At 46.3% G+C, this 27,693-nt stretch overlaps 1 protein-coding gene across 2 annotated transcripts in view; it reads left to right on the top strand.

Annotated features, from left to right (window-relative positions):
• The window catches only part of SNX9 (sorting nexin 9), a 456,733-nt gene that overhangs the window by 193,924 nt on the left and 235,116 nt on the right, over nt 1-27,693 (top strand). For both annotated transcript variants that reach the window (XM_063443408.1, XM_063443407.1), the window contains 2 exons: nt 2,235-2,391; nt 13,321-13,459. In XM_063443408.1, the coding sequence (XP_063299478.1) occupies nt 2,235-2,391; nt 13,321-13,459 (296 nt within the window). The remainder of the gene's footprint in view (nt 1-2,234; nt 2,392-13,320; nt 13,460-27,693) is intronic.

The raw sequence follows: 27,693 nt of genomic DNA, 5'->3' as shown, positions 1-27,693 counted from the left end.
CCCGATCCTGACAGTCATTACTTATATTTTTTATCAAATTTTATCTTTCCTAGTATCTGTCCCCATTATCCTTATCTCATGTGCCTCATGTGTTCTCGATTCAATCTTTGTTTTATCTTCTCATTTCCATAGTCCCTGAGTCCTCTGTCATACAGTCCAGCTAGATTGTTGTGCTTTCAGGAGCTCTAAGCATAACTCTGACTCATCTTACACTGTATATGTGACATCACGCATTAAGGAGGCTGGCCCTGGTGTCACCCGGCTGGCAGGCTGGCGGGCGCGAGAGGGAGCATTCTCCCTTGAGTGCTTCCTGTTCAGCTCCCTCCTGTGATACCACTGGACCCCAGGGAATCCCCTCAGCTCTCCAAAAGGTAGGGAGGCTGGGAGTATTAAATTAAAAAAAAAATGTGTGTGTTAGTGTGAGTGTTAATGTGAGTGTGAGTGTTAGTGTGAGTGTTAGTGTGTGTGTGTTAGTGTGTGTGTGTGTGTGTTAGTGTGTGTGTGTGTGTGATTAGTGTGTGTGTGTGTGTGTTAGAGTGAGAGTGTGTGTTAGTGTGTGTATGTATGTCTGTCACTGAGTGTGTGTCTATCAGTAAATGTGTGTGTCTGTTAGCTAGTGTGTATGCGTCTGTTCGTGAGAGTGTGTGTGTGTCTTAAGCACTTACCTTTCTCCAGCGCCGGACTCCCTTGGGGGGGGAGGGGGGCACGGATACAATTTGGCACCGAGGCCCCATGGGTCAGGTGTACGCCACTGCCCCTCTCATAGTACTGTAAAGCGCTACAGAACCTGTTGGCGCTATCTACATGGCAATAATAATAGCTGCATTACAGAGTTACTACAAGCACAACAACCACTTCAGTGAGTTGAATTGGTTGCGGTGCCTAGAGTCTGTATGTGCACCGTATGAAAAGTTGCACATTTGGAATTGAACCCCTTTGTTGTCCTCCAGTAGCATCATTGGAGTGTTTCAGGCTGGCCAATGTCAATTATGTACACATTTTCATGTCAGTGATTGGTTGAGAGCATTCAGGTGACCCAGTCAGTCAATGAATGGTGGCTAGATTGGCACTAGGCTTCTGCAACTCTTCAGAAGCGCCTCACCAGCGTCGGGAGGTATGGTAATGGTTTTGGCTTAGCATGCAAGTCTCAGTATCACAATTATCTTGTGTACACAATCTTACCTAAAAGGAAATGTCAGGATGTATCTACCGTGTATACTCGAGTATAAGCCGACCCGAATATAAGCCGAGGCCCCTAATTTTACCCCCAAAAAATGGGAAAACTTATTGACTCGAGTATAAGACTAGGGTGGGAAATGCAGCAGCTACTGGTAAATTTCTAAATAAAATTAAATCCTATAAAAATTATATTAATTGAATATTTATTTACAGTGTGTGTATATAATGAATGAATGAATAATGAATGTGTATGTGTATGAGTGCAGTGTGTGTGTATGAGTGCAGTGTGTGTGTATGAGTGCAGCGTGTGTGTATTTGAGTGCAGTGTGTGTGTATTACTCCTCCTCACCGGTCCGTGCAGCTCCCTCTGCCAGCTCACACTGTAAGTCTCGCGGCCGCACTATGACCCCGCGGCTCTCGCGAGACTTACACTAAGAGCTTACAGAGGTGCTGAACGGACCGGCACAGAGGAGAAGGGAGCTGACAGGAGCTGCAGGAGAGGTAAGTAAACGCTCTGCAGCCCCCACAGTCCCCAGTCTGTAATATGGCAATGTAAATTGCCATAATACAGACAATTGACTCGAGTATAAGCCGAGTTGGGGTTTTTCAGCACAAAAAATGTGCTGAAAAACTCTGCTTATACTAGAGTATATACGGTATTAAAATGCTCACCTATCTTTCAGTTCAACTTGTGTATACAGTGATCTTGCATACTCGAGAACGCACCAATATTACTAAAGGGGTGTAAGTTTGCCACCATTCCTTACAATGGATTAGAGGCTTACATAAGTTATGTTTTCTCCTGTAATTAGTTAAAAAAAAAAAAAAAAAAAATCGCTTTCACTTTATACTAGGCCGAAAACAAGTGAATGTGGAAAAATTTACATTTTTTACCTAACATAAGAGAATATTGTCAGTTATTGTTGGACTTTTTCAGTCTATAAGGGTATCTAACATTGATTGTAACCTTTGAATGATAGTTAATCCAATTTTATAGAATAAATTTATTAAAAAAAACAAAAAAAAAACTCTAAACCATTTTTTGTTTGAATCAGGCAAAAAATGATCCATGGTCTAGCTGGAATGCTACCAAGCCTGCAGCAACAGAAAGTGCAAGTGACCCTTGGGGTATGAACCAGAAAAACTCTTCATCAAATAATTGGGGTGACTCTTCCTCTGCATTTGGACATCCTCAAGCTTACCAAGGACCAGGTGACTAATAATTATGTAATTTGTCAACATACAATTGATGTTAATAACATTGCTTTTAACGATTTACAATGGTTATCATTGTTGCAAAACCCTAGGGAAAATTAGGCCTGTTTTTGCAACTATTTTCATTTTTTTTTTTAAATAGATTTTTATTAAAGAGATTTTCTCTACATCTTCAACAATATACTGGTCCCACACGTCATACAATTTGTTTAGCAGACAAATGAAAAAATAACATAACTTGTTCTTGTTAGAGATTCAGTTGCATTATACTTCATCAAATTTGTCTTATAATCAAGTATAGATCAGTATATACTAAGACATGCAAACATAATAATAAATAAAAAAAAAAAAGGAAAAACCCCACACCAAATCTAGAGCACAAGATCAATTAATTTCGATACTCGGTTAAGTGTATTATGTCATCTCTGAGTTATCTTTATCAATTATTACCTCCTCACGTATATTAGCTAGTAAATATCGAGTAATAACTTTTAAGAAAAGACTATTAGGAGAAGATTATCCAAATAATATCTTATATTTATCTAACCATTCACCATACCATTGTTTTTTCTTGGAAATCACATTATTGATCATCTCATGTTCCATTGATATTTGGAACAAGACCTGATCAATCAATAGTCGTTTGTCAAACGGCTTAGATGATTTCCAATGTCTCGCTATAGTAATTTTAACAGCAACTAAACCATGAATAGCGAAACAGATATCTTTTTTTTTTTATTCAAATGACAAATTAAGATGTAATAGAGCAGAAGCAGCATTCTCCATAATTCTATTAGTAGTCACAGATGTAAAAATATTAAAGGCCCAAGACCATAGATATTTAACAGCTGGGCAGGCCCACCAAATGTGTATATAAGTACCTGGGTAGGTACCACATCTCCAACAAGTTTGGTCAGAAGTATGAAGCATTCTAGCCAATCTAGCAAGAGTATAGTACCATCTATAAAGGACTTTAAAGTGGCATTCAGACAAGTTCAAACAGTGAATATATTTATTCACCAGGCTCAAAGAGGCGTTCCAATCGTCCAAAGAAATTTGAAGCTCCAATTCTTGTCCCCACGTTTTAATCAGACTGTGGGGAGACTCTTTAAGAGCTTCCAACATTGATGCAGCAACAGACATAATCTTTTAAATAGATTGGGCGTTAAATATGACTTCTAACTTTTTAACAAAAATGGAAGATGATTTAATCACATTTTTGTGAATAAAATTTTTTATACATAGAAAGGTAAAAATTTCTCTACGTGGGATATGCAGAGTGTCGATAATGTTCTGGAAAGGTAGAATATTGTCTCCCTGCATAATTTCTGCAATCCTTAATTTATCAGCATTGACCCAATTCTTTAACGAAAAGTCTTGTATAAGTAGTTAGACCTAATTTTTTCTTAATTTGTATCCACTCTTCTAAGATTTGGGATAATATCGCTGAGTTGTTTATAGGCAAGTTTATTAGATTATTACTTGTGACTGTCCATATCAAATATTGTAATTTGTCTATATGAGCCACTTCAGACTCTATAATGTACCATGGTTCAGAGACCTGTTCAGGGTCCTGAAGAAGATATATATGCCTAATAATACTAGCGTGATAACTATAGACAATACTAGGAAAATGTAAACCTCCTTTTGTCAATTTTTGGGTTAAGATCTTTTGGGCAATTCTAGGTTTTTTGTTATTCCAGATAAAATTATTGAAGCTTGTTTGGATCATTGCCAACCAGGGTCTGGAAACCTTAAGTGGAATCATGGAGAACAAATATAGCCATTTAGGCAAAATATACGAATTAATAATGTTAATTTTGCCTTGCCAGGAAGTTTCTAGGTTTCTCCATTTTCTAAGTTTAAGGTTCATATTTCTCATAAGAGTCAAAATATTCCTCTCCATTATTTCTGACACTTTAGCAGTTATAACTAGTCCCAGATAGTTTATTTCTGAGTCAGTCCATATAAATTTATAAATTAGGGCTAAACTATTTACTATCTCATTATTCAAGTTCAAGAACATTACTGTAGATTTATTTATATTTAACTTGAAATTTGAGATAGTAGAGTATCTATCAATCTCTAACATTAAGACTCTGTATATGATAGCGTAAGTAGCGCCTCGTCCGCATAAAGGGATATTTTAACATTCATCAAATTGATTTGGACACCTTTTATCAATACATTATTCCTAATATTAATAGCCAAAGGCTCAATAGACAAGATATACAACAGAGGAGAAAGGGGACATCCTTGTCGTGTACCATTTTTAAGTGCAAACCACCCTGCTGTAATGTTAGAACCCACAGTTCTGGCAGAGGGAGAAGAATACAGAGCCATAATGGCATCATGTATCCAGCCAGTGAGCCCAAAAGCATTAAGGGCTTCACTAAGATAGCCCCACCCGACCCTGTCAAATGCTTTCTCGGCATCTAGTGACAGGGCCAGGAGGGGAAGCTTATTTCTATTGGCCCGGTCTATAATATCAATTATTCTCCTTGTATTGTTAGACGCTAACCTACCCGGAACAAATCCAATTTGATCAGGGTGAATCAGTGTCGAAATGATTTTCTTAATTCTGTCGGCAATTATTGCCGCATATAACTTCATATCCGTGTTGATTAACGCTATAGGTCTATAGTTACCAGGATCAGAACTGATTTTGTTCTGTTTCAATATTGGAATAATATTTGCCTGTAACAATTCAGATGGGAAATATTTATTTAAGGCTATTTGATTGAACATTTCTGTTAAGGGATTAATTAATAAAAGCTGCATCTGTTTGTAATATAAATTCGGAAAACCATCAGGTCCCAGAGTTTTATTGGTAGGAAGTCTATTTATTTGGAGTTTGACTTCATCCACTGAAATGGTCCTATTTAGGGTTATTAGATCTTGAGATGTGACTTTGGGAATCTGAGCACAAGCTAAATAATTTTGAATATCATTTAAATTAGGAGACAATTTGAGATTGTAAAGATCTTCATAAAATTGATTGAATCTCTCCCCAATTGCAGAAGGTGTCGAATAGATCTTTTGACCATCAGTCAATTGTTCCACTCTGTTTTTTGCATAGTGATTTTGCAGTCTGTTTGACAAATTTTTATTTGCTCTGTTTCCAGTATAGTAATTATTTAATTTTAGTTTATAAATATTTAATTTAATTTTTTGCTCAACTTTCAGATTGATTTGTTTTTTTAGAGCGTTTAAATGACTTTTTAGTACTGCAGATGGCTTCTGTTTATTTAATTTAGATATATTATAAAACTCAATATACAAATCAGTCAGGGTCTTAAGAGTATTATACAGTCTTCTCCTTTTTTTGTTAGTATTCATACCCTGCACGTTCAAAGATGGAAACCTAATCATCTGTGGTTATCGGGGATTCATCATATAGAATAATATTTGAAGCCGCGGTATCCACAGGCAGAAAAGTTTTAATATCGTTAATTGTCATAACTTTATCAGAGGTATCATATGCTCTAAAAAAAGAAAACAAAAACACTAATAGAAAAACACAAAAACAAACATAGTGCACCTAATCTTACAAATTGGAATCGTGGTGGATCCAGCATCGACAAACAACATAGAACAAACTTAAAAAGAACGTAGTTCTTTTTTTCTCTTTTTTAAACCGTAGATTTCTGATTACAATAGAGATCAACGGAAACAATGTAGTAGCACTACACCAAGAGGGGCAACCCAACAAAGGGCGAGAGGAAAAAAAAATAAAAAATACCCAGCCTTGTAGGATCATGCTGTGTCTATTAGATAGGAAAGGAAAAAGGACCACATTACGTATCCAACAAACACAAGATTCCTTTTGTTTCAATTAATTTTGAGCGCCATAACCAAGATAAGTGTCAGCTTATATTTTGTGCCACTATACATCCGAGTGGCATAGTGTAAAGGTACTAGATTCTTAATTGTCAGTTTACCCTAGCCACTCGGGAGTAATTAGGAGAGACCTTACAAACTTTTGATAAAAAAAACAAACAAAAAAAAACACCCCAGCATTGCATCAAACACATTATGTAGATTATTTATCCCATCATTTAAACCATGACCATTGCTTAAATTATTCTATAATAGTGCTATTGGATATATTATATTATAATTATCACCACAAAAAAAAATAAAAAATCCGTTGATATACATCTAGGAAATCCTAGCATATTAGTGTGTCAGTCTATTATATTTTGTCAGAATATCTGTGCATAAACCACATAGCCTCATCAGAATACAGTATATACATTGTGTGCCACCGTCGTTTAATCCAGCGCAATACTTATATTATTCTATGGTGACACTATTGCACAGACTATATCATATTTAACACCGTGCGAAAGTATCAAACAATATACATCTAAAGGATCATATCAGACTGGTGTGTCATTATATTATATTCTATCAGGGTATCTCTACACAAACCCGTCCCGAATTGTTTATAGTAATGTTAAATTGACTTAATAGTCATTATGCAGTATCTCTCCATTACCATGTATTGCACATATAATATTAAGAAGAAAGAGAGAGGAGAAACAAAAAAAAAAAACACCCCTAACACTGCATCAAAGCCGTTATATACATTATTTGTCGCATCATTTAAATCACACAAATTAGTTAATTTGTTCTATAGAAGTGCTATTACATATATTATATAGTAATCAACCCCATAAAATAATATCAATTAAAATACCTCTAGGAGTGAGTCATTCTATTATATTTTATCGACATATCTGTGCATAAACCCCAAAAAATATTTTTCCATATTATCTATGGTAGTGTTGATTAATCTAATAGACATTGTAAAATGTCTGACAATTAGTGTGTATTTCGTATATATAAAAAAAAAAAACGAGCATTGCATTAAACACACTATATACATTATTTGCACCATCATTTAGGCCACACTTATTGGTTAAATTATTCTGTAGTAGTGCCATTACGTATATTATATCATTATCGTCACCGTTTATCAAAGTGACTGTGCATAAACCCCGAAAAAATCTTTCCCATATCATTTATAGTAATGTTAATTAACCTAACAGACCCTATACAGTGTGTGATGGTTAAAAAAAAAAAAAAACACAACTAATTCAACTTATGATCCTCTGCCCTGTCTATTATTCATCATGGTTCATCATATGTGTTTTAGTATACCCCATGTGCTTTTGTTTTTTTGAGTTTATTTCAAAGGACACTATATTGTGATCACTATTTCCCAAGTGCTCACCTACTTGAATGTTGGTCAAAGGATCAACGTTGTTTGTTAAAACCAAGTCCAGACAAGCGTCCATTCTAGTTGGTGCTTGTACAAGTTGTGACATGAAGGTGTCAGTTAACAAGTTTAAAAACCTAATTCCCTTTGCTGAGCTACTAGTCCCTCTGTCCCAATTTATGTCCGGGTAATTAAAATCTCCAATAATTAAAGTGTTACCCAGTGTAGCGGAGGGCAGTATTATAATCCACGATCTCCGCTGGTATTACAGGTAAATCCACAGTCAGCGCTGAAAAGTAAGGCAATGTCCCAAATCCTCCCAATAACCGGACAAAACACAGTATGGGAGTCAACTCACTGGCTTTATTCACAGGCTTGTATATTTATACAGTTCCCCATGCAAGGGGTTTCCTTACAGGTAGTTCAGGGGATTTCTCCCAACAGGCAGTGTAATTCTCCCAGCAGGCATTGCTGCACGAGAGGGATACTCCCACTAAAATGGACGGTTAAGTGGATTATGCCCTCGTGCAGCAAAACCGACAATTCACATAAAAATACATTTTCTGGACATTATTCGGCACATTGACATAACCGAACGTTCGGTAGATAGCTGGGGTCTGAGCGCACCTTTTGTGAGAATACCGCTCAGATCCCAGCTGAAATGACCGAACGCCGCAACAAATACAGTTTTGTATTGAAGTTCCCCTCAATCTGTCGATTGCACTTAGGGGAACTATCCTACCGAAAACCGGGCTCCCGAACGGTCTGGAAGTACATCGGTGTTCGTATCGTCGAGTAGACGTTTTCTGTTCCAGGCGCTCAACGACCAAACACCGCTGAAGAAACAGAGGATCCAAGATGGCCGACCGCCGCATGGTCGGTAGTCGAACGACCGCCACCTAGGAGAGCCTCTAATTACCGATTGCAACATTCATAAGGCAATGAATTTTTAAACCACAGCACTTTATTATTTTCGTTCACACTGTTTGGGGTGTTTTACTAGGGTAGGCGGAGTTAGAAGCCTGTATGGAGCTTTATAGAGGGAAGCAGTAGCTTACTTTTTCGTATGGCTTTGTCTCACTGAGGATTAACGGTTATGAATAGTCAGTGTTAGGCATGTTGCTACACTGACTCTACTAGCAACCTGCAGTGCAGCTGCATATAGCCATTCACTGGGGCTCAAGTGGTTTTTCTATACCAGCTGGCTACTTTCAGAGCAAGACCCTTCTAGATATATCAGCTAGTATGCTATGTATCACTGATTCAAGCAGAACCCTCCAGTGTAACCACTATTAGGGGCCAAGTGTCTCTTTACTAGTATTTGGCTATGGTTCACTGGGTACTAACCCGTACATACTAGTCTGTGTGAGTCACCTATATGCTCTACTGTAACCACTTTTAGGGGCTCAGTGTCCCTCCATTAGCTGTCAATATAGCCCATATTTACTTGTTTCAAGAGAGCTGCTTTTTTGAGTGGCAGGGAGAACTACAGCCTTTTATGTCTCATGTGTACACTTTAGTCAATAAGAGTTACTATGTATCACTGATCCAAGCAATATCCTCTGGTGTAGCCATTTCTAGGGGCTTTAGTGTCTCCTTATTAAGTTTTGGCCACTTTTCACTGGGGATTCATTTGCATATAGTAGTCAGTCTGAGCAACTAGTATACTCTATTGCAGCCATTATTTTGGGTACGCGTGCCTCTCTTTAAGCCGCCTCTCAACCTATATTAATGCTATGCTTGATAGTAATGACATTTACTTGGTTATAGGGTACATACCCTCCTCATACCCCTTGTCTTAGCTCTTTCCTGAGCTCCCTGAGCTTCGCTGGTCTCCTCTTTCCTTTTTTTAAGTGTGTGTATTTCATTTCATTATTTTCTATTTATTATTTTCTTGTATACCAATTAAACGATTACTAACTTTTAACAGACAACGGAGATCTATATCTCACTGGTGTTTCCTGGATGTCCTGTCCGTGGTTTACACCTTTCTCTTTTCTTTATACAAATATTAGGGTTATCCCTTTTGAGATATAATCTGGACACACTGAATTTATCCCTGACAAAGGGTTATTTGCATTTTTTTCTTTTCAACATTGTTGCAATCGGTTAACAAGCGCCACACGTCTCTAAGTGTGTGGTCTATCAGGGGAGCCCGCATTCGTTTCACGAACAGCCCGGATAGCCGCTGTTCGTCAAACGAAGAACTTGCATGCTGGTAGCTTACGGCTGCTAGCATGCGAATTACCATAGCCCCCATATACACAGCAAAGCACAATTAGCATACAGCACAACCTACAGACAACCTTTCATACGTTTGTAGTCCAGAAGTGGCTAGGTTTGCCACACCCAGATTTGCAGCTTTCTCAATTTGCTCAAACAGCTGTTGTTCCTCATCAATATTAACATTAGGTCGTTTATAACATATCCCAACCAATAGTTGGTTTCCCTTCTTTTCCCCCAAGCAGATATTTACCCATAAAGCTTCCACATTTTCCTCATCACATTCCATTTGCTTAAGATTTGGCTTTAAATCATGGTTGACATACAAACATACCCCACCACCCTTCTTGTTTTTCCTATCCTTCCTAAATAACATGTACCCATTTAAGTTAACTGCCCAGTCATGTGTCTCATCCCACTATGTTTCAGTTTTGCCTATTATATCATATTGTTTAGTGTATGCTAATGCCTCTAGTTCCCCCATTTTGTTATTTAGGCTCCTTGCATTAGTAAGCATACATTTAATATCATGAGTCACTTGTACTTTTTGTGAATTATCAACATTACATAGCTTCTCTGTTCTGAGCTTGCTCCTCCCCCCTTCCCCACCCCCCTTATACTGTGCTAAAGCCCATCTCTATTCTGTCCTATCTCCATTTTGTAGATTGCTATGACCCCCCCCCCCCCCTCCTCCCCCCACTACTAGTTTAAAATCTCCTCCAACCTTCTAGCCATCCTATCCCCCAGCACTGCAGACCCTCTTCCGTTTAGGTGCAATCAATCACTACTATAAAGGTTGTACCCAATCGCAAAGTCGTCCCAGTGCTCTAAAAACCCGAAACCCTCCTTCCTGCACCAAGACTTCAGCCATGCATTAACCTCTCTAATCTCCTGCTGCCTTTCAACTGTAGCGCGTGGCACAGATAATATCTCATAGAATACCACCTTGGAGGTCCTTTTCTTAAGTTTGCTACCTAATTCCCTGAAATCATTCTTTAGGACCTTCCATCTTCCTCTTACTTTGTCATTGGTACCAACATGATTCAGTGGCCATGCTCACTAAGGCAGCCCAATGATCTGAGCAATCCAGAATTTAAGTGCATGATGAATGCCCTGAGAGAAGTTTGTGTAGTGTAACTAATGATGCACTCACACTGCTCTGGCTGAAGACAAGTAGTGTGTACACAAGGGAACAAACTCTGGGCCAAAAATCTTTTTGGTCAATGAACACCTCCTCATTGAATCAATGCATCTCTATCAGGAAAATTCAGGGTCTTCCATCCAGAGCATCGAGACGCTGAGCGGCAATACTGCCTACTGTTCACCACTCCCACAGGAAACACCTCCAGTGGCCATCTCTAGGGGGCAAGCCCAGATGGGGCATCTCTACTGGGCAATGTAAACACTGCCTTTTCTCTGAATAGGCAGTGTTTGCATGAAATGGCTGAAGGGAAGATTTATACTTACCAGAACAACTACATTAAACTGTAGTTGTTGTGGTGACTATAGTGTCCCTTTAACTGTTTATTAAATATGGCAGGTGAATCTACTTATATTGGACTGAAGATTTTCCTGTTTAGTGTAACATAGATATATAGAATATACATACATATTAAGTTTCAAAACTGAGCTACTCTATTTGTAGATGCTAACCATTTTTTTGTTTTAGATATATAATTGCACTGGTACTATGTTGTTTTCTCTTTATAGTTCAGAAAAAAAAGTTCAGGTATACTAGTCTAGGACGTCCTAACTATTTGATTAGGCATGTACTACTAGGACCATTGCACTGTACTTGCACTGGGAGCATGTTCAAGCATGCCAGCTCAGCAATGCATGCATAACTGGATCTATGATCAGTCACACTCAGTAGCTGGCAGTAATTGGTTTTACCATCTATTTTAATCCCATCAATATGAGTTGACAAGGCTTGCAAAAATAATCCACTCTCACATCTCTGAGAACTCCAGTCTCAAACATATTTGCAGAGACAAACTAGTCTGGATGCACATGAGACTAGCTAGATCCAAAATGCATACAATTTCCATCTGTAGAACAGATACCCCAGACAATGGTTTCAGTCTTTACTGGACTTGAGGCAGAGATGGACTGACCGCTTTCTGGGCCCTTGGGCAAAAAAAGACCTAAGGCCATTGGTTATGTATATCAAGGGGGGTCCCAGAACCTAATAACTAATAACATCAATTTGTGGTTCTTCACCCTAAAATCCAGTTTTGTCTTTTCCTTTAAATCCCCAATTGCAACTCTTCCCTCCCTCAATTCCCACGTGTGCCTCGCCCTTACTCCACACATTACCTGTCCCGCTAACCTATACCACTTATGCCTCTTCTCCCTTTCTAATTCCAAACTTGTTCCGCTTCCCTTCACTAATTTGACTCTTCTAATTATCCACTTGTGCCTAATCCCGCAGTTCCTCTCACGTTGTGTCCCCTTGCCCAATTTCTCTCACCTTGTGGCTTTCCTCTTCCCCCATTTGGTTCCCCTAAATGTGACACACCCCTAGCATCACCTCCCACCCAAATCATCTTATGTGGTTCCCTCCACCTCACCCCTTGCCCCACACCTCAACCAATACTTCTCACTGTGTGTTCCCCTGTGCCTCTCCCCTTGCGCTCCCCATCCAACCAAATCCCCCTAACCTCTTGCACGATCTTACCCAATTCCAGATGTAATCAGTGCACATCAGTGACTGCTCAAAGATGGCCGCCACCATGTGGCTGTGGCTTTCTTCATGGACCTTTACAGTGACACTTGGAAAGTCACTGGGCTTCCTCCTGGTGTTGGTACCTTGGTGACTGAGTGCCAGACTGGTCAGTCTGCCCTGCAGTGAGCTGCAACGGTTATCCTTGAAGCAAATGCATTGAAACAAGAATATACATAACATGTTTAGGGAGTCTGAACTTGATGGACACAAGTCTCTTTTCAGCTATGTAACTATGTGAGAATAATGAGGGTAAAAAAAAACAAAACAAAAAAAAACTTAAAAGCTGGCCTTTTGGTCAGTCCTCAGTCAGGTCTCAAACGAGTTCTTGCTCACGATTGCCATTACAGAGAGAACCTTGGTCAACTGAATTTCAGATTGATCCCACAATAAGCACAGCACAGATACAAAATGCCAGCAAGTGTGTGTATTTAACATTGCTTCTGTTGCAAAAAAGATTCAGATGATGTCAGATATCACTCAACCTAGTTTACAAAAGCAGACAATTGGGAAAATAAATCATGTTTAGAAAAAAATATAGAGAATTTTAGAATGCAGTAAACTCCCATATGTCCAGTTTACTTTTCTGCTTTAGTAATGTTACTATGTGAAGCATTGTTTAGACCTCAAGATTCCACACCAGTGAGAAGACTTTGTTTCATTTATTGGACTCAGGAGAACAACTTTTTATTATGATCCCTCTATGAGAAAGCGGTTTTATTATTCAACAAACTGAATACCAATGTTTGTGTTGCAGCTGGGGATGATGATGACTGGGATGATGACTGGGATGACCCAAAGTCTTCTCCTCCGGGATACTTGGGTGAGGGGACAGAGGCAGGAGGAGCTCAGCGTGGAACTGGAAGGCCAGCATCCATGAGAATACCACTAAACAAGTAAGACATTGGTTATTCCCATTACTGTACTATTTCTTAGTATAAATAATTACAATTAACAATAATAGTATATAAAAATAGCCCTGGAGCTGCGGCAAGAGTTCACTCTCAGCACTGGGACCACCAGGGATTCCCCACGGACCACCAGGGCTTTGAGACATAATGCATTTGTATTTTTTAAAAAAATTTTATTTAGAAAAAAGCCCCCGCTCACATTCACACACTCCCCCCCCCTCACATTCACACACTGCCCCCCTCACATTCACACACTGCCCCCCTCACATTCACACACTGCCCCCCTCACATTCACACACTGCCCCCCTCACATTCACACACTGCCCCCCCTACACACACTGCCCCCCCTACACACACTGCCCCACACACACATAAACTGCCCCCCTACGCACCCAAGCAGCCCCCCTACGCACCCGAGCAGCCCCCCTACGCACCCGAGCAGCCCCCCTATGCACCCGAGCAGCCCCCCTATGCACCCGAGCAGCCCCCCTATGCACCCGAGCAGCCCCCCTACGCACCCGAGCAGCCCCCCTTGCGCACCCGAGCAGCCCCCCTTGCGCACCCGAGCAGCCCCCCTTGCGCACCCGAGCAGCCCCCCTTGCGCACCCGAGCAGCCCCCCTTGCGCACCCGAGCAGCCCCCCTTGCGCACCCGAGCAGCCCCCCTTGCGCACCCGAGCAGCCCCCCTTGCGCACCCGAGCAGCCCCCCTTGCGCACCCGAGCAGCCCCCCCCTGCGCACCCGAGCAGCCCCCCCTTGCGCACCCGAGCAGCCCCCCCTTGCGCACCCGAGCAGCCCCCCCTGCGCACCCGAGCAGCCCCCCCTGCGCACCCGAGCAGCCCCCCCTGTGCACCCAAGCAGCCCCCCCCTGCGCACCCAAGCAGCCCCCCCCCTGCGCACCCAAGCAGCCCCCCCCTTGCGCACCCAAGCAGCCCCCCCCTTGCGCACCCAAGCAGCCCCCCCTTGCGCACCCAAGCAGCCCCCCCTTGCGCACCCAAGCAGCCCCCCCTTGCGCACCCAAGCAGCCCCCCCTTGCGCACCCAAGCAGCCCCCCCTTGCGCACCCAAGCAGCCCCCCCTTGCGCACCCAAGCAGCCCCCCCTTGCGCACCCAAGCAGCCCCTTCTTGCGCACCCAAGCAGCCCCCCCTTGCGCACCCAAGCAGCCCCCCCTTGCGCACCCAAGCAGCCCCCCCCCTTGCGCACCCAAGCAGCCCCCCCCCTTGCGCACCCAAGCAGCCCCCCCCCTTGCGCACCCAAGCAGCCCCCCTTGCGCACCCAAGCAGCCCCCCCTTGCGCACCCAGCCCGCTCCCCCTGCGCACCCAGCCCGCTCCCCCTGCGCACCCAGCCCGCTCCCCCCTGCGCACCCAGCCCGCTCCCCCCAACGCACCCAGCCCGCTCCCCCCAACGCACCCAGCCCGCTCCCCCCAACGCACCCAGCCCGCTCCCCCTGCGCACCCAGCCCGCTCCCCCTGCGCACCCAGCCCGCTCCCCCAACGCACCCGGCCCGCTCCCCCCAACGCACCCGGCCCGCTCCCCCCAACGCACCCGGCCCGCTCCCCCCAACGCACCCAGCCCGCTCCCCCCAACGCACCCGGCCCGCTCCCCCCAACGCACCCGGCCCGCTCCCCCAACGCACCCGGCCCGCTCCCCCAACGCACCCGGCCCGCTCCCCCCAACGCACCCGGCCCGCTCCCCCCAACGCACCCGGCCCGCTCCCCCCAACGCACCCGGCCCGCTCCCCCCAACGCACCCGGCCCGCTCCCCCCAACGCACCCGGCCCGCTCCCCCCAACGCACCCGGCCCGCTCCCCCCAACGCACCCGGCCCGCTCCCCCCAACGCACCCGGCCCGCTCCCCCCAACGCACCCGGCCCGCTCCCCCCAACGCACCCGGCCCGCTCCCCCCAACGCACCCGGCCCGCTCCCCCCAACGCACCCGGCCCGCTCCCCCCAACGCACCCGGCCCGCTCCCCCCAACGCACCCGGCCCGCTCCCCCCAACGCACCCGGCCCGCTCCCCCCAACGCACCCGGCCCGCTCCCCCCAACGCACCCGGCCCGCTCCCCCCAACGCACCCGGCCCGCTCCCCCCAACGCACCCGGCCCGCTCCCCCCAACGCACCCGGCCCGCTCCCCCCAACGCACCCGGCCCGCTCCCCCCAACGCACCCGGCCCGCTCCCCCCAACGCACCCGGCCCGCTCCCCCCAACGCACCCGGCCCGCTCCCCCCAACGCACCCGGCCCGCTCCCCCCAACGCACCCGGCCCGCTCCCCCCAACGCACCCGGCCCGCTCCCCCCAACGCACCCGGCCCGCTCCCCCCAACGCACCCGGCCCGCTCCCCCCAACGCACCCGGCCCGCTCCCCCCAACGCACCCGGCCCGCTCCCCCCAACGCACCCGGCCCGCTCCCCCCAACGCACCCGGCCCGCTCCCCCCAACGCACCCGGCCCGCTCCCCCCAACGCACCCGGCCCGCTCCCCCCAACGCACCCGGCCCGCTCCCCCCAACGCACCCGGCCCGCTCCCCCCAACGCACCCGGCCCGCTCCCCCCAACGCACCCGGCCCGCTCCCCCCAACGCACCCGGCCCGCTCCCCCCAACGCACCCGGCCCGCTCCCCCCAACGCACCCGGCCCGCTCCCCCCAACGCACCCGGCCCGCTCCCCCCAACGCACCCGGCCCGCTCCCCCCAACGCACCCGGCCCGCTCCCCCCCAACGCACCCGGCCCGCTCCCCCCAACGCACCCGGCCCGCTCCCCCCAACGCACCCGGCCCGCTCCCCCCCAACGCACCCGGCCCGCTCCCCCCCAACGCACCCGGCCCGCTCCCCCCCAACGCACCCGGCCCGCTCCCCCCCAACGCACCCGGCCCGCTCCCCCCCAACGCACCCGGCCCGCTCCCCCCCAACGCACCCGGCCCGCTCCCCCCCAACGCACACCCGGCCCGCTCCCCCCAACGCACACCCGGCCCGCTCCCCCCAACGCACACCCGGCCCGCTCCCCCCAACGCACACCCGGCCCGCTCCCCCCAACGCACACCCGGCCCGCTCCCCCCAACGCACACCCGGCCCGCTCCCCCCAACGCACACCCGGCCCGCTCCCCCCAACGCACACCCGGCCCGCTCCCCCCAACGCACACCCGGCCCGCTCCCCCCAACGCACACCCGGCCCGCTCCCCCCAACGCACACCCGGCCCGCTCCCCCCAACGCACACCCGGCCCGCTCCCCCCAACGCACACCCGGCCCGCTCCCCCCAACGCACACACGGCCCGCTCCCCCCAACGCACACACGGCCCGCTCCCCCCAACGCACACACGGCCCGCTCCCCCCAACGCACACACGGCCCGCTCCCCCCAACGCACACACGGCCCGCTCCCCCCAACGCACACACGGCCCGCTCCCCCCAACGCACACACGGCCCGCTCCCCCCAACGCACACACGGCCCGCTCCCCCCAACGCACACACGGCCCGCTCCCCCCAACGCACACACGGCCCGCTCCCCCCAACGCACACACGGCCCGCTCCCCCCAACGCACACACGGCCCGCTCCCCCCAACGCACACACGGCCCGCTCCCCCCAACGCACACACGGCCCGCTCCCCCCAACGCACACACGGCCCGCTCCCCCCAACGCACACACGGCCCGCTCCCCCCAACGCACACACGGCCCGCTCCCCCCAACGCACACACGGCCCGCTCCCCCCAACGCACACACGGCCCGCTCCCCCCAACGCACACACGGCCCGCTCCCCCCAACGCACACACGGCCCGCTCCCCCCAACGCACACACGGCCCGCTCCCCCCAACGCACACACGGCCCGCTCCCCCCAACGCACACACGGCCCGCTCCCCCCAACGCACACACGGCCCGCTCCCCCCAACGCACACACGGCCCGCTCCCCCCAACGCACACACGGCCCGCTCCCCCCAACGCACACACGGCCCGCTCCCCCCAACGCACACACGGCCCGCTCCCCCCAACGCACACACGGCCCGCTCCCCCCAACGCACACACGGCCCGCTCCCCCCAACGCACACACGGCCCGCTCCCCCCAACGCACACACGGCCCGCTCCCCCCAACGCACACACGGCCCGCTCCCCCCAACGCACACACGGCCCGCTCCCCCCAACGCACACACGGCCCGCTCCCCCCAACGCACACACGGCCCGCTCCCCCCAACGCACACACGGCCCGCTCCCCCCAACGCACACACGGCCCGCTCCCCCCAACGCACACACGGCCCGCTCCCCCCAACGCACACACGGCCCGCTCCCCCCAACGCACACACGGCCCGCTCCCCCCAACGCACACACGGCCCGCTCCCCCCAACGCACACACGGCCCGCTCCCCCCAACGCACACACGGCCCGCTCCCCCCAACGCACACACGGCCCGCTCCCCCCAACGCACACACGGCCCGCTCCCCCCAACGCACACACGGCCCGCTCCCCCCAACGCACACACGGCCCGCTCCCCCCAACGCACACACGGCCCGCTCCCCCCAACGCACACACGGCCCGCTCCCCCCAACGCACACACGGCCCGCTCCCCCCAACGCACACACGGCCCGCTCCCCCCAACGCACACACGGCCCGCTCCCCCCAACGCACACACGGCCCGCTCCCCCCAACGCACACACGGCCCGCTCCCCCCAACGCACACACGGCCCGCTCCCCCCAACGCACACACGGCCCGCTCCCCCCAACGCACACACGGCCCGCTCCCCCCAACGCACACACGGCCCGCTCCCCCCAACGCACACACGGCCCGCTCCCCCCAACGCACACACGGCCCGCTCCCCCCAACGCACACACGGCCCGCTCCCCCCAACGCACACACGGCCCGCTCCCCCCAACGCACACACGGCCCGCTCCCCCCAACGCACACACGGCCCGCTCCCCCCAACGCACACACGGCCCGCTCCCCCCAACGCACACACGGCCCGCTCCCCCCAACGCACACACGGCCCGCTCCCCCCAACGCACACACGGCCCGCTCCCCCCAACGCACACACGGCCCGCTCCCCCCAACGCACACACGGCCCGCTCCCCCCAACGCACACACGGCCCGCTCCCCCCAACGCACACACGGCCCGCTCCCCCCAACGCACACACGGCCCGCTCCCCCCAACGCACACACGGCCCGCTCCCCCCAACGCACACACGGCCCGCTCCCCCCAACGCACACACGGCCCGCTCCCCCCAACGCACACACGGCCCGCTCCCCCCAACGCACACACGGCCCGCTCCCCCCAACGCACACACGGCCCGCTCCCCCCAACGCACACACGGCCCGCTCCCCCCAACGCACACACGGCCCGCTCCCCCCAACGCACACACGGCCCGCTCCCCCCAACGCACACACGGCCCGCTCCCCCCAACGCACACACGGCCCGCTCCCCCCAACGCACACACGGCCCGCTCCCCCCAACGCACACACGGCCCGCTCCCCCCAACGCACACACGGCCCCCCATACACACATTGTCTCACACACCCTACACATTCGCACACTACCCCCCTCCCCCACACACACACATTGAACCTTTCACACACACTGCACCCCTCACACATTGCACCACTGCTCTTATGCCCTACTACAGCTCCGTATCCCAGCAGACTCTAGTTGTCAAGCTGCTCTTAAACGGTTTGACTACTTACTATGGGAGGGGGTCCCGGCACTCCTGGCACCATAACCACTACACAGAGCTGTAGTGGTTATTGTGCATGGATTATTTATTTAAATAATCTGCAAGTGCCCCTCCCGAGATAAGGCTCTGGATCCGCCACTGGCCCTAACACATTAAATATAAAGTAGATCCATAATTCCCAACACCACTAATTAAAATGAAAAAAAGGTTTGATCACAAAAAAAAAACAAAAAAAAAAAAACAGGCACAAAATAAAACCACACTGGAACAAAAAATAATCCACCTTAACCCATGTAGGGTTCACTGCATAAGGAGCACACCTAGCGGGGAAAGTCTATTTACAAGCTTCCCATGCTATGACAGCTAGCTCAAAGGGTGAGAAAATGAACCATGCTTTGCAATATGGTTGGCTAGTAAATGCTCTTTGTCATATTGCAAAGCATGGGGAATTTTCCCATGCTTTGTGATACCTCTTTTAATGCTGACATATGAGGTACAAAATATTATAGGGGTTTTAATGACCCTCATAAGATTTGTATTTTTTTAAAGGGACACTATAGTCACCCAGTGTACTACAGCTTATTGTATTTGTTCATATCAATCATTCCATTCAGACTTTTTGCAGTAAACACTGCCTTTTCAGAGGCAGTGTTTACATTACTGCCTAGGCCTAGGGATACCTCCACAGGCCACTCTTGATGGCTACTATAGGTGCTTCCTGAGGCAGTGCTGCACAGTCTCTTCACCCTCTGCATAGATACACTGAACTTTCCTCATACATATGCATTTAGTCAATACATCTCCAGGAGGAGATGCTGATTGGCCAGAGCTGTGTTTGAATTGTGCTTGCTCTGCCAGCACTTCTGATGATGTCAGCCAAGCAAGCAGGTCAGGGGCAGAGACAGCAAAAACAGACTGCAATAAAGTTAAAATGTTGCTTTATGTAGGCAAGGGGGGCCAGGAGGGCTAGATTGTGGTTTTAACACTATACGGTCAGGAATACATGTTTGTGTCCCTGACTCTCTAGTGTTCCTTTGAATATTTGTTTACAAATTATAATTTGGCAGGCCTGAATTACAAAATTTGGACTTCACCAATAATGTCTAGATATTCTAATCTGGGCCTACCCCACAAATGTTCTGTCTAAGAAGCTGTGGCTTTGTTGTGTGTGCTTAGTTATTTTTTAAAATGTTGAACTGGATGAAAGTCCAGTTCAACTATTGTGTTAATTATATTATGTAAAATGTATTGTGCAATGTGTCTTGGTGTCCAGCAGGAAATTAAATTATCATGTCTTGACCTAATTATGTCCCAGACACCAAGACACCTCTTGTGTGTAGGGGGATAAATGCATGTGTTTTTCTCTGAAATAAACAGTTCTCTTGTTTTACCCAATACGACTGATCTTGTCCACTATATTGGGGAAGTTTACAAGGTTCCAGAGGGCTATAATCACTGTAAGAAAAAAGGATATAGGTATCGCTTAGGAATATATAGGTATGGTGCTGCTAAATCACCCAAGTATATTGTCACGCTATATACTTAAGAAAAAGATACAATCCAAAGGTATAAGGTGAAAGCGAACACAAAATGAAAGAAATATTACCTTAAATACACAGTACACATGGTAAAAGGTATTAGATTTTCCTATATAGAAATACAAACAAAACACAACATAGTGTAATCTGTATGAGTGTTAGGTGAAAAGAGATTTAGAACTCGATACACTCACAATTTTTTGAGCCCATTAAAGTTGGCTCTAGACTTATAGAGCATGTATGTCTCCTTTGTAGACATAAAACAGCTTTCCTCCATAGGATGGGTCCCACAGTTGGTAGAAAGTTAAAATCAGGAGCATATGAATTTAAAAATATATTGTTTTTTAAAAGTAATTTATTATTACTAAATATATATATATAAAAAAAAATACAAATGCACAACACATTTCAACCACAAAATATTGTCTTCCTCAGGTGCTGCTGAATGTTATACTGGAAGCAAACATGCTTATATATGTTTCAGTACCAATTAAACAATCAAACATAATTGCGAACACATTCTAATACTGGGATACACCCATTTCCATATATGGTCTAAACCGGATGCATATCCGCCACCCTCAATATGGCGGTACTTCCTGTCCAGACATATATAGCCACCATATTGGTGGTTTGGAATTCTTATAAATATACAACAGTAGAAGACAAAAAACAGTATAAAAAAAAAATCAATATAGGGGTCGGAGCCAGTGCAGACGTGCTTCAGCAGAACTCCGACAAAATAAGTCTGAAACAGAAACATAACCCCTTTTAAAACATGCTATTTCGACCACCATCGCAATAAATCAAGATGGGGAAGAAGAACAAACATCAGGGGCCTGCGAAACCAACAGGGGCACAAGACATTGGAGACCTCTTCCTTCGGCCCGCAAAGGCCTCAAGCCTCAACGCGCCAAAACAACATGGTGACACGGCCTCGGCCTCCTCCGAGGAACAAGCGATGGACGAGCTAGATGAATTCCCACACTCAGGGGGACTGCACCACCCCTCATCCAATGAGGATAATGAGCTGCCCTCAACAAAAGGGGATATTAAAGCCCTTCTCTGCCACATCTGCAAACTGTTTGCAGCAGACGTCGCCATGCTGCGAGAAGAAATACACAGCATGGAGAAACGAGTCAAGTCTGTGGAGGAAGACTCGCAGGGTCTCACTGCATGATACACGCAGCTAGAAGCCCACCACGCAGAATTGCAGCGCACCCAGTCTCAGCTTAACAGCAGCCTGGATACTTTGGAGGACCGGCAGTGGAGCAGGAACGTTAAGATCCGGGGGATCCCGAAGACGGCGTCCCCCGGGGACTTACCACAATACATCAGGAGGCTCCTTACCTCCTTACTCACGCCACAACAGGCGAAAACAGCCACAATCGATGGGGTCTACCACATACCAAGGGCTGCCAGAGCACCGGCAGACACCCCACGGGATGTCATACTGCAACTCCTGACACGTCGGCCCAACTCACCTTCATGGCAGCGGTGAGAGGCAAAGCCACTATCCCATTTGAAAACACCACCCTGTCCTTCTACCAGGACTTGTCCAGACCCACCTTACTCTGGAGAAGCCGGCTTAAGCCGCTGACCACAACACTCCGCCAACACTCCATCCCTTACCACTGGGCATTCCCTAGGAGCCTGGTCATCTCCCATGGGGGCGCTACAACCCGCATAACCGAAGCGGAAGAGATGGAATCACCGCACTGGGGCTACCGCAACCCTCAATACAAACCCCCCAGGTCCCGAGACAACAACCCCCTCACATATGGGACATGTCTAAAGTCCGACCGCTCCAGCCGACCGGAGGGGCCGCATCACCTTCTACAGCGTTCAAAGCGTAAAGGGTCGACCGTCAGCCAACGGGCACCTGAGAGGAAGGAGAGACAGCAGGGCGACAGGCCGACAATGCCACTGGACTACAAAAACACTGAGCAGGAGTTCAAGTTTGACTTTAATTTCATTTAAACTTTCATTTCATTAAAAATTTTCACCATTGATCCCACTATCTACCTGGAACCGGACTGAGGTTAATTTCCTACCACACGCATATCCGCTGGCCCACGTGTAAATATGTTGCTGTTTTCTGTTTATTTCCTCTTCTGTCTGAGCCTTAAACGTTACCTTTCTCTCTTGCCAACAAGTTTAGCTCGGTTACCTTACTGGGTGGAATGGGCAGGAGGGGGGTACATCCTACTCCAATTGCATCAGTAACTTCACTCACATAGGCGGATGGCATCCCTGACACACAGGCATTAGTAGGTACTTTACGCACTCATAAGACATGCAAAACAGATCTGAATAGATACACACCTCACTGTTAACCGATACCCAGCGGGTCAAAAGCTTTACTTACATCACCTCAAACTATTAATAAGCCTAACGAAACCAGCATGCAAGCAATATGAGAGGGATGGGTCTGTCACCGCCCATACATCCAATGGCATCTATCAACCCTTAAACACCTACTACAATTCCCAAGCAGGCTAACACCACACAGCTAGAAAGCAACTCCCACACGCTACATGCCAGCTCTATGTACAAATACCAGCTAAACACTAAATTTAGGATACATAGACCTACTAAGATGTATATGAAGAGTTCGCAACTGTTCTTACACTGTCGTTTATATTGTTTTCTGTACAAAGCAACCTAGCAGACAAGGAATTTTCTACATGCATGCGACTTAATATATAACTAATGTTAACCAACCTGTTATTACAATGTGTTTTTCATAAAACAAAAAATGTGCTATTAATTAAAATGCCATACAAATAAGCAAACAAAGATGTTATAACTCAGCTTGTGGATGCCGGTGTGGCTAGACAAGCCTGTATTGTAATTCTGAGCACAACAAAATAAAGAATTTAAATAAAATTAAAAAAAATCAATATAGAAAGATACGACCGGGATAGAGACATCACAATATCACTAAAGGCAAATTCGTGTCTCTTCCCCCAAGGTATGTATGAAATCGTATATGTATGCATCGCGTCACGTGTGGACTTTCGGTTTCATCCTCCGTTGCATCATTTCCTCTGACGCAATACATCCGGTTTCGCTGTTTTTGCCGATCATAGATGGCATTCTTGTTTTTTCTACGGATACTAGGACTCATCTCCTTATACAAATGCCGATAGGGCTCATAGGATGATGGATAGATCGACATGTAGATTGCATAGTTTGGAGGTCGTGGACGCCAATTTTAAAGAGGTATAAAGTCCCACACATAGAAATAAAAACATAAATATAAGAAAAACACATCTATAGTTAGATTATGGATACACATAAACATCCAAAGAAGAGATAATATATCTCAACATAGAGGTTAGGCACCCCACAAAAGAATATAAAAAAAAAAATATCTAAAAATGTAAATAAATAGAATAAAAGGAAAAAAAAAGAGATGGGAAAAGAGGAACGCCCAGTCAGAGTAGATATATAAAAATATCTAATAATAAAACTAAAAATATGACATAAAAAAACTATATCTATTTAAAATAATAAGAAAGGATATTACAAGGTATTGTTAATCTCAAAGTCATGTTCAGTCCTTTTGGAGTTAATGTACAAAGCTCAAAATCTATTTAGACTCTTGTATACTGAGGGTCCTAGCAATATCCCCTCCCCTCCAACTTGCATTGACGTTATCAATGGCACAAAATTCAAAATACTTAGGATTAGAATCATGGTGTTCCAAAAAATGTCTTGATACACTATGGTTTAGGAAGCCCTTTCTAATATTCCTAACATATTCACTTATTCTGATTGATCCCAGGGAGGTTATTTGGGTTTTTATGTATCTTCGGCAAGGTATAAATTACAGGAATTTTAGGATATTCCAAGTATAAGAAGGGAAATTTATTTTTATTAAGAACATCTTCCTTCAAACCCTTATCCAAAAATTTCTTTATATCTTTGGTAGGGTCTTTTTCAGTTTTTTATACGTGATCGTATCTTCTAATTGCGATTTTATTTAGTGACGATATATATCTTTATCCAAAATGACAAACCGTCCTCCCCCTTATCTGCAGGTTGGATAACGATGGATGGGTCCTTTTTTAGTGAATCTATGGCACTTTTTTTCTTGGATAGATAAATTCTGTCCAAATTTTGAAAGGGACTTGATATTATGAATGTCCTCTAGACAGAATTTCTCAAAAACTTTTATAATATCTGTTTTTAGAAAAGTAGGAAAAAAAAAATCATTTTTTTCCTTTAACACAAAATGGATAATTCCTAATGTTTCAGAATTTGAAGGATCGTCTACATTCAAAGTAGAGTTTCTGGTGTACCGATTTAGATCCAGAAATGTTTCACATTTATTGGTTACACAACTGGGTGCAAATCTAAAACGTTTAGTTAAAACTCTAAACTGAGTGGGTGAAAAGATTTTTTTAGATGAATTAAAAATCTTTCTATAATTTCTCTTGGTCTCCTTTTTCCTGATATAATCTCTCCCTCTTCTGACTTTCTGTATCTTTTTCTCGGGGTCTCCCTTGTGGGATTTTCCCTTCTCATCCTTTGTCCTAAAAAACATCCTCATTCGTTTCTTCCTCAGTTCTTAAAGGGACACTATAGTCACCTGAACAACTTTAATGAAGCAGTTTTGGTGTATAGAACATGCCCCTGCAGCCTCACTGCTCAATACCCTGCCATTTAGGAGTTAAATCCCTTTGTTTATGAACCCTAGTCACACCTCCCTGCATGTGACTTGCACAGCCTTCCATAAACACTTCCTGTAAAGAGAGCCCTATTAAGGCTTTCTTTATTGCAAGTTCTGTTTAATTAAGATTTTCTCATCCCCTGCTATGTTAATAGCTCGCTAGACCCTGCAAGAGCCTCCTGTATGTGATTAAAGTTCAATTTAGAGATTGAGATACAATTATTTAAGGTAAATTACATCTGTTTGAAAGTGAAACCAGTTTTTCTTTTCATGCAGGCTCTGTCAATCATAGCCAGGGGGGGTGTGGCTAGGGCTGCATAAACAGAAACAAAGTGATTTAACTCCTAAATGACAGTGAATTGAGCAGGGAAATTGCAGGGGAATTATCTATACACTAAAAATGCTTTATTTAGCTAAAGTAATTTAGGTGACTATAGTGTTCCTTTAATTTCTCAAAGGGGTTTTTAGGGGTAATAGTGGAGAATTTATTTTGGGTAAATATGCTCTTCTATTTGAGGGAGTTACTTCTTCTCTATCTCTTCTCTGAGTTACCGCCATATCGGGGTGGCGGATATACATCTGGTTCAGACCATACATGAAAATGGGTGTATCCCAGAATTAGAATGTGTTAACAATTATGTTTGATTACAAAATAACTTCACACAGCAAAGTGCAAGTGACACGAGGTGTTAAAGTGGTGCCAGAGATGTAAATGTGTGCGACTTCCCCAGTGTTTAAAAAACACAAAAAAAACAAACCACTTATTAAAATAGTACAAACAAAGATAAAGACAGGGGGCGCAAATGTAAGTGCATTAAGAAGGTAAATAAACAAAACATATTCACACTTGGTCATCTAATATGGATTCCACGTAAGCATAACACTGTATATGCACAAGATTTAAAAATGGATGTTAATTTCTCACTCACACTTTGCAGAGCCAAAAATAGTAGGCTCTGACTTTTCAGGCTTTTCAAAATCCCTTAGTATTTTTCTCCTCTCCTCCACTCCTCAGGATACTACCGCTTGTGCCAGGAATCAGCAGGACAATAATGCAAATATAGAGTGGGGCTATTTAAAAAGCTTTGGTGGATAAAGTATCTAAATCCAACCCATTTCACATTTACAGGGGGTTGAATTAATGTCACCCCCTCTCCAATGTCTAGTAATAGTCTGAATACCAAAAAAACTTTCCTCTAGGGCAGGGGTAGGCAACCTTCGACACTCCAGATGTTGTGGACTACATCCCCCATAATGCTCTTACACCTATAATGCTGGCAAAGCATCATGGGTTGTGTAGTCCAAAACATCTGGAGTGCAGAAGGTTGCCTATGCCTGCTCTAGGGTCTTTATTATGATATTCTAGGAAATGTAACGAAACATTATGATTTCTAAAACTTCTTCTGATGTTGTATATGTGCTTTCGTACCCTAGTGGCCACACATCTGGATGTTTTCCCCACATACTGTAGGCCATTTCTTGTTTTGCAAGAATTTATCTATCACATACTCCTTTAAGTTAGTACATGAATGAAAGGACAACATTTTATTTTCTTTTATTTCAGAAGTCCTACATCCTATGCAGTTACCACAATAGTTAAAATATTTTAAAAAAATATTAGGCTTTCCCCTATATATGGTGCAATATCTTTGTCTTGTTTCAATAGATGCCGGTTCCTATTAAGAACACGTTTTAATTAGGAATGTTTTTTATTACAATTAAAAATGACTGGAATTGCTTCCATTTCCTTTTCCTCCGTTTTTTATCATTATCAGACTGGAGCAATTTAAATGGCGTCCAAGAGAAATGGGATTATTTAAAAGTTGCACTACTGAAGGCAACAGAAAATTGCATTAGGCTTGTCGGTAAAAGCAAAAAATTCAAGAAACCACTGTGGTACTCCGCAGATGTGGCCAAAATAGTAAAAAACAAAAAAGTTAGCATTCAGTAATTATATAAAAAAAAAAAAAACTGAGTGAGGAAGACAGAATGATCTATAAGATCAGGCAGAAAGAGGCTAAGCAAGTTATAAGAGCTTCCAAATCACACACAGAAGAGAAAATAGCACAGTCTGTAAAAAAGGGGGACAAATTTTTTTTAGATACATAAATGAGAAAAGAAAAGTAAAACAAGGATCAGTTAGATTAAAAACAAAAGAAGGAAGGTATGTAGAAGTGGATAAAGGTCTAGCTGACTGCCTCAATGAATATATTTGTTCGGTATTTACAGATGAAAATGAAGGAGAGGGACCTCAGTTAAGAAAAAGGATAAATGAGTTATTTATTACACGTGAGTTTACAGAGGAAGAGGTTCTATTTCAACTGTCAAAAGTAAAGACAAATAAGTCAATGGGACCTGAT

The sequence above is a fragment of the Pelobates fuscus genome, chromosome 2 (assembly GCF_036172605.1).
Source record: "Pelobates fuscus isolate aPelFus1 chromosome 2, aPelFus1.pri, whole genome shotgun sequence".
NCBI lineage: Eukaryota > Metazoa > Chordata > Amphibia > Anura > Pelobatidae > Pelobates > Pelobates fuscus.
Note: the sequence above shows the minus strand (reverse complement) of the source record. Positions and strands in the feature narration are given on the sequence as shown.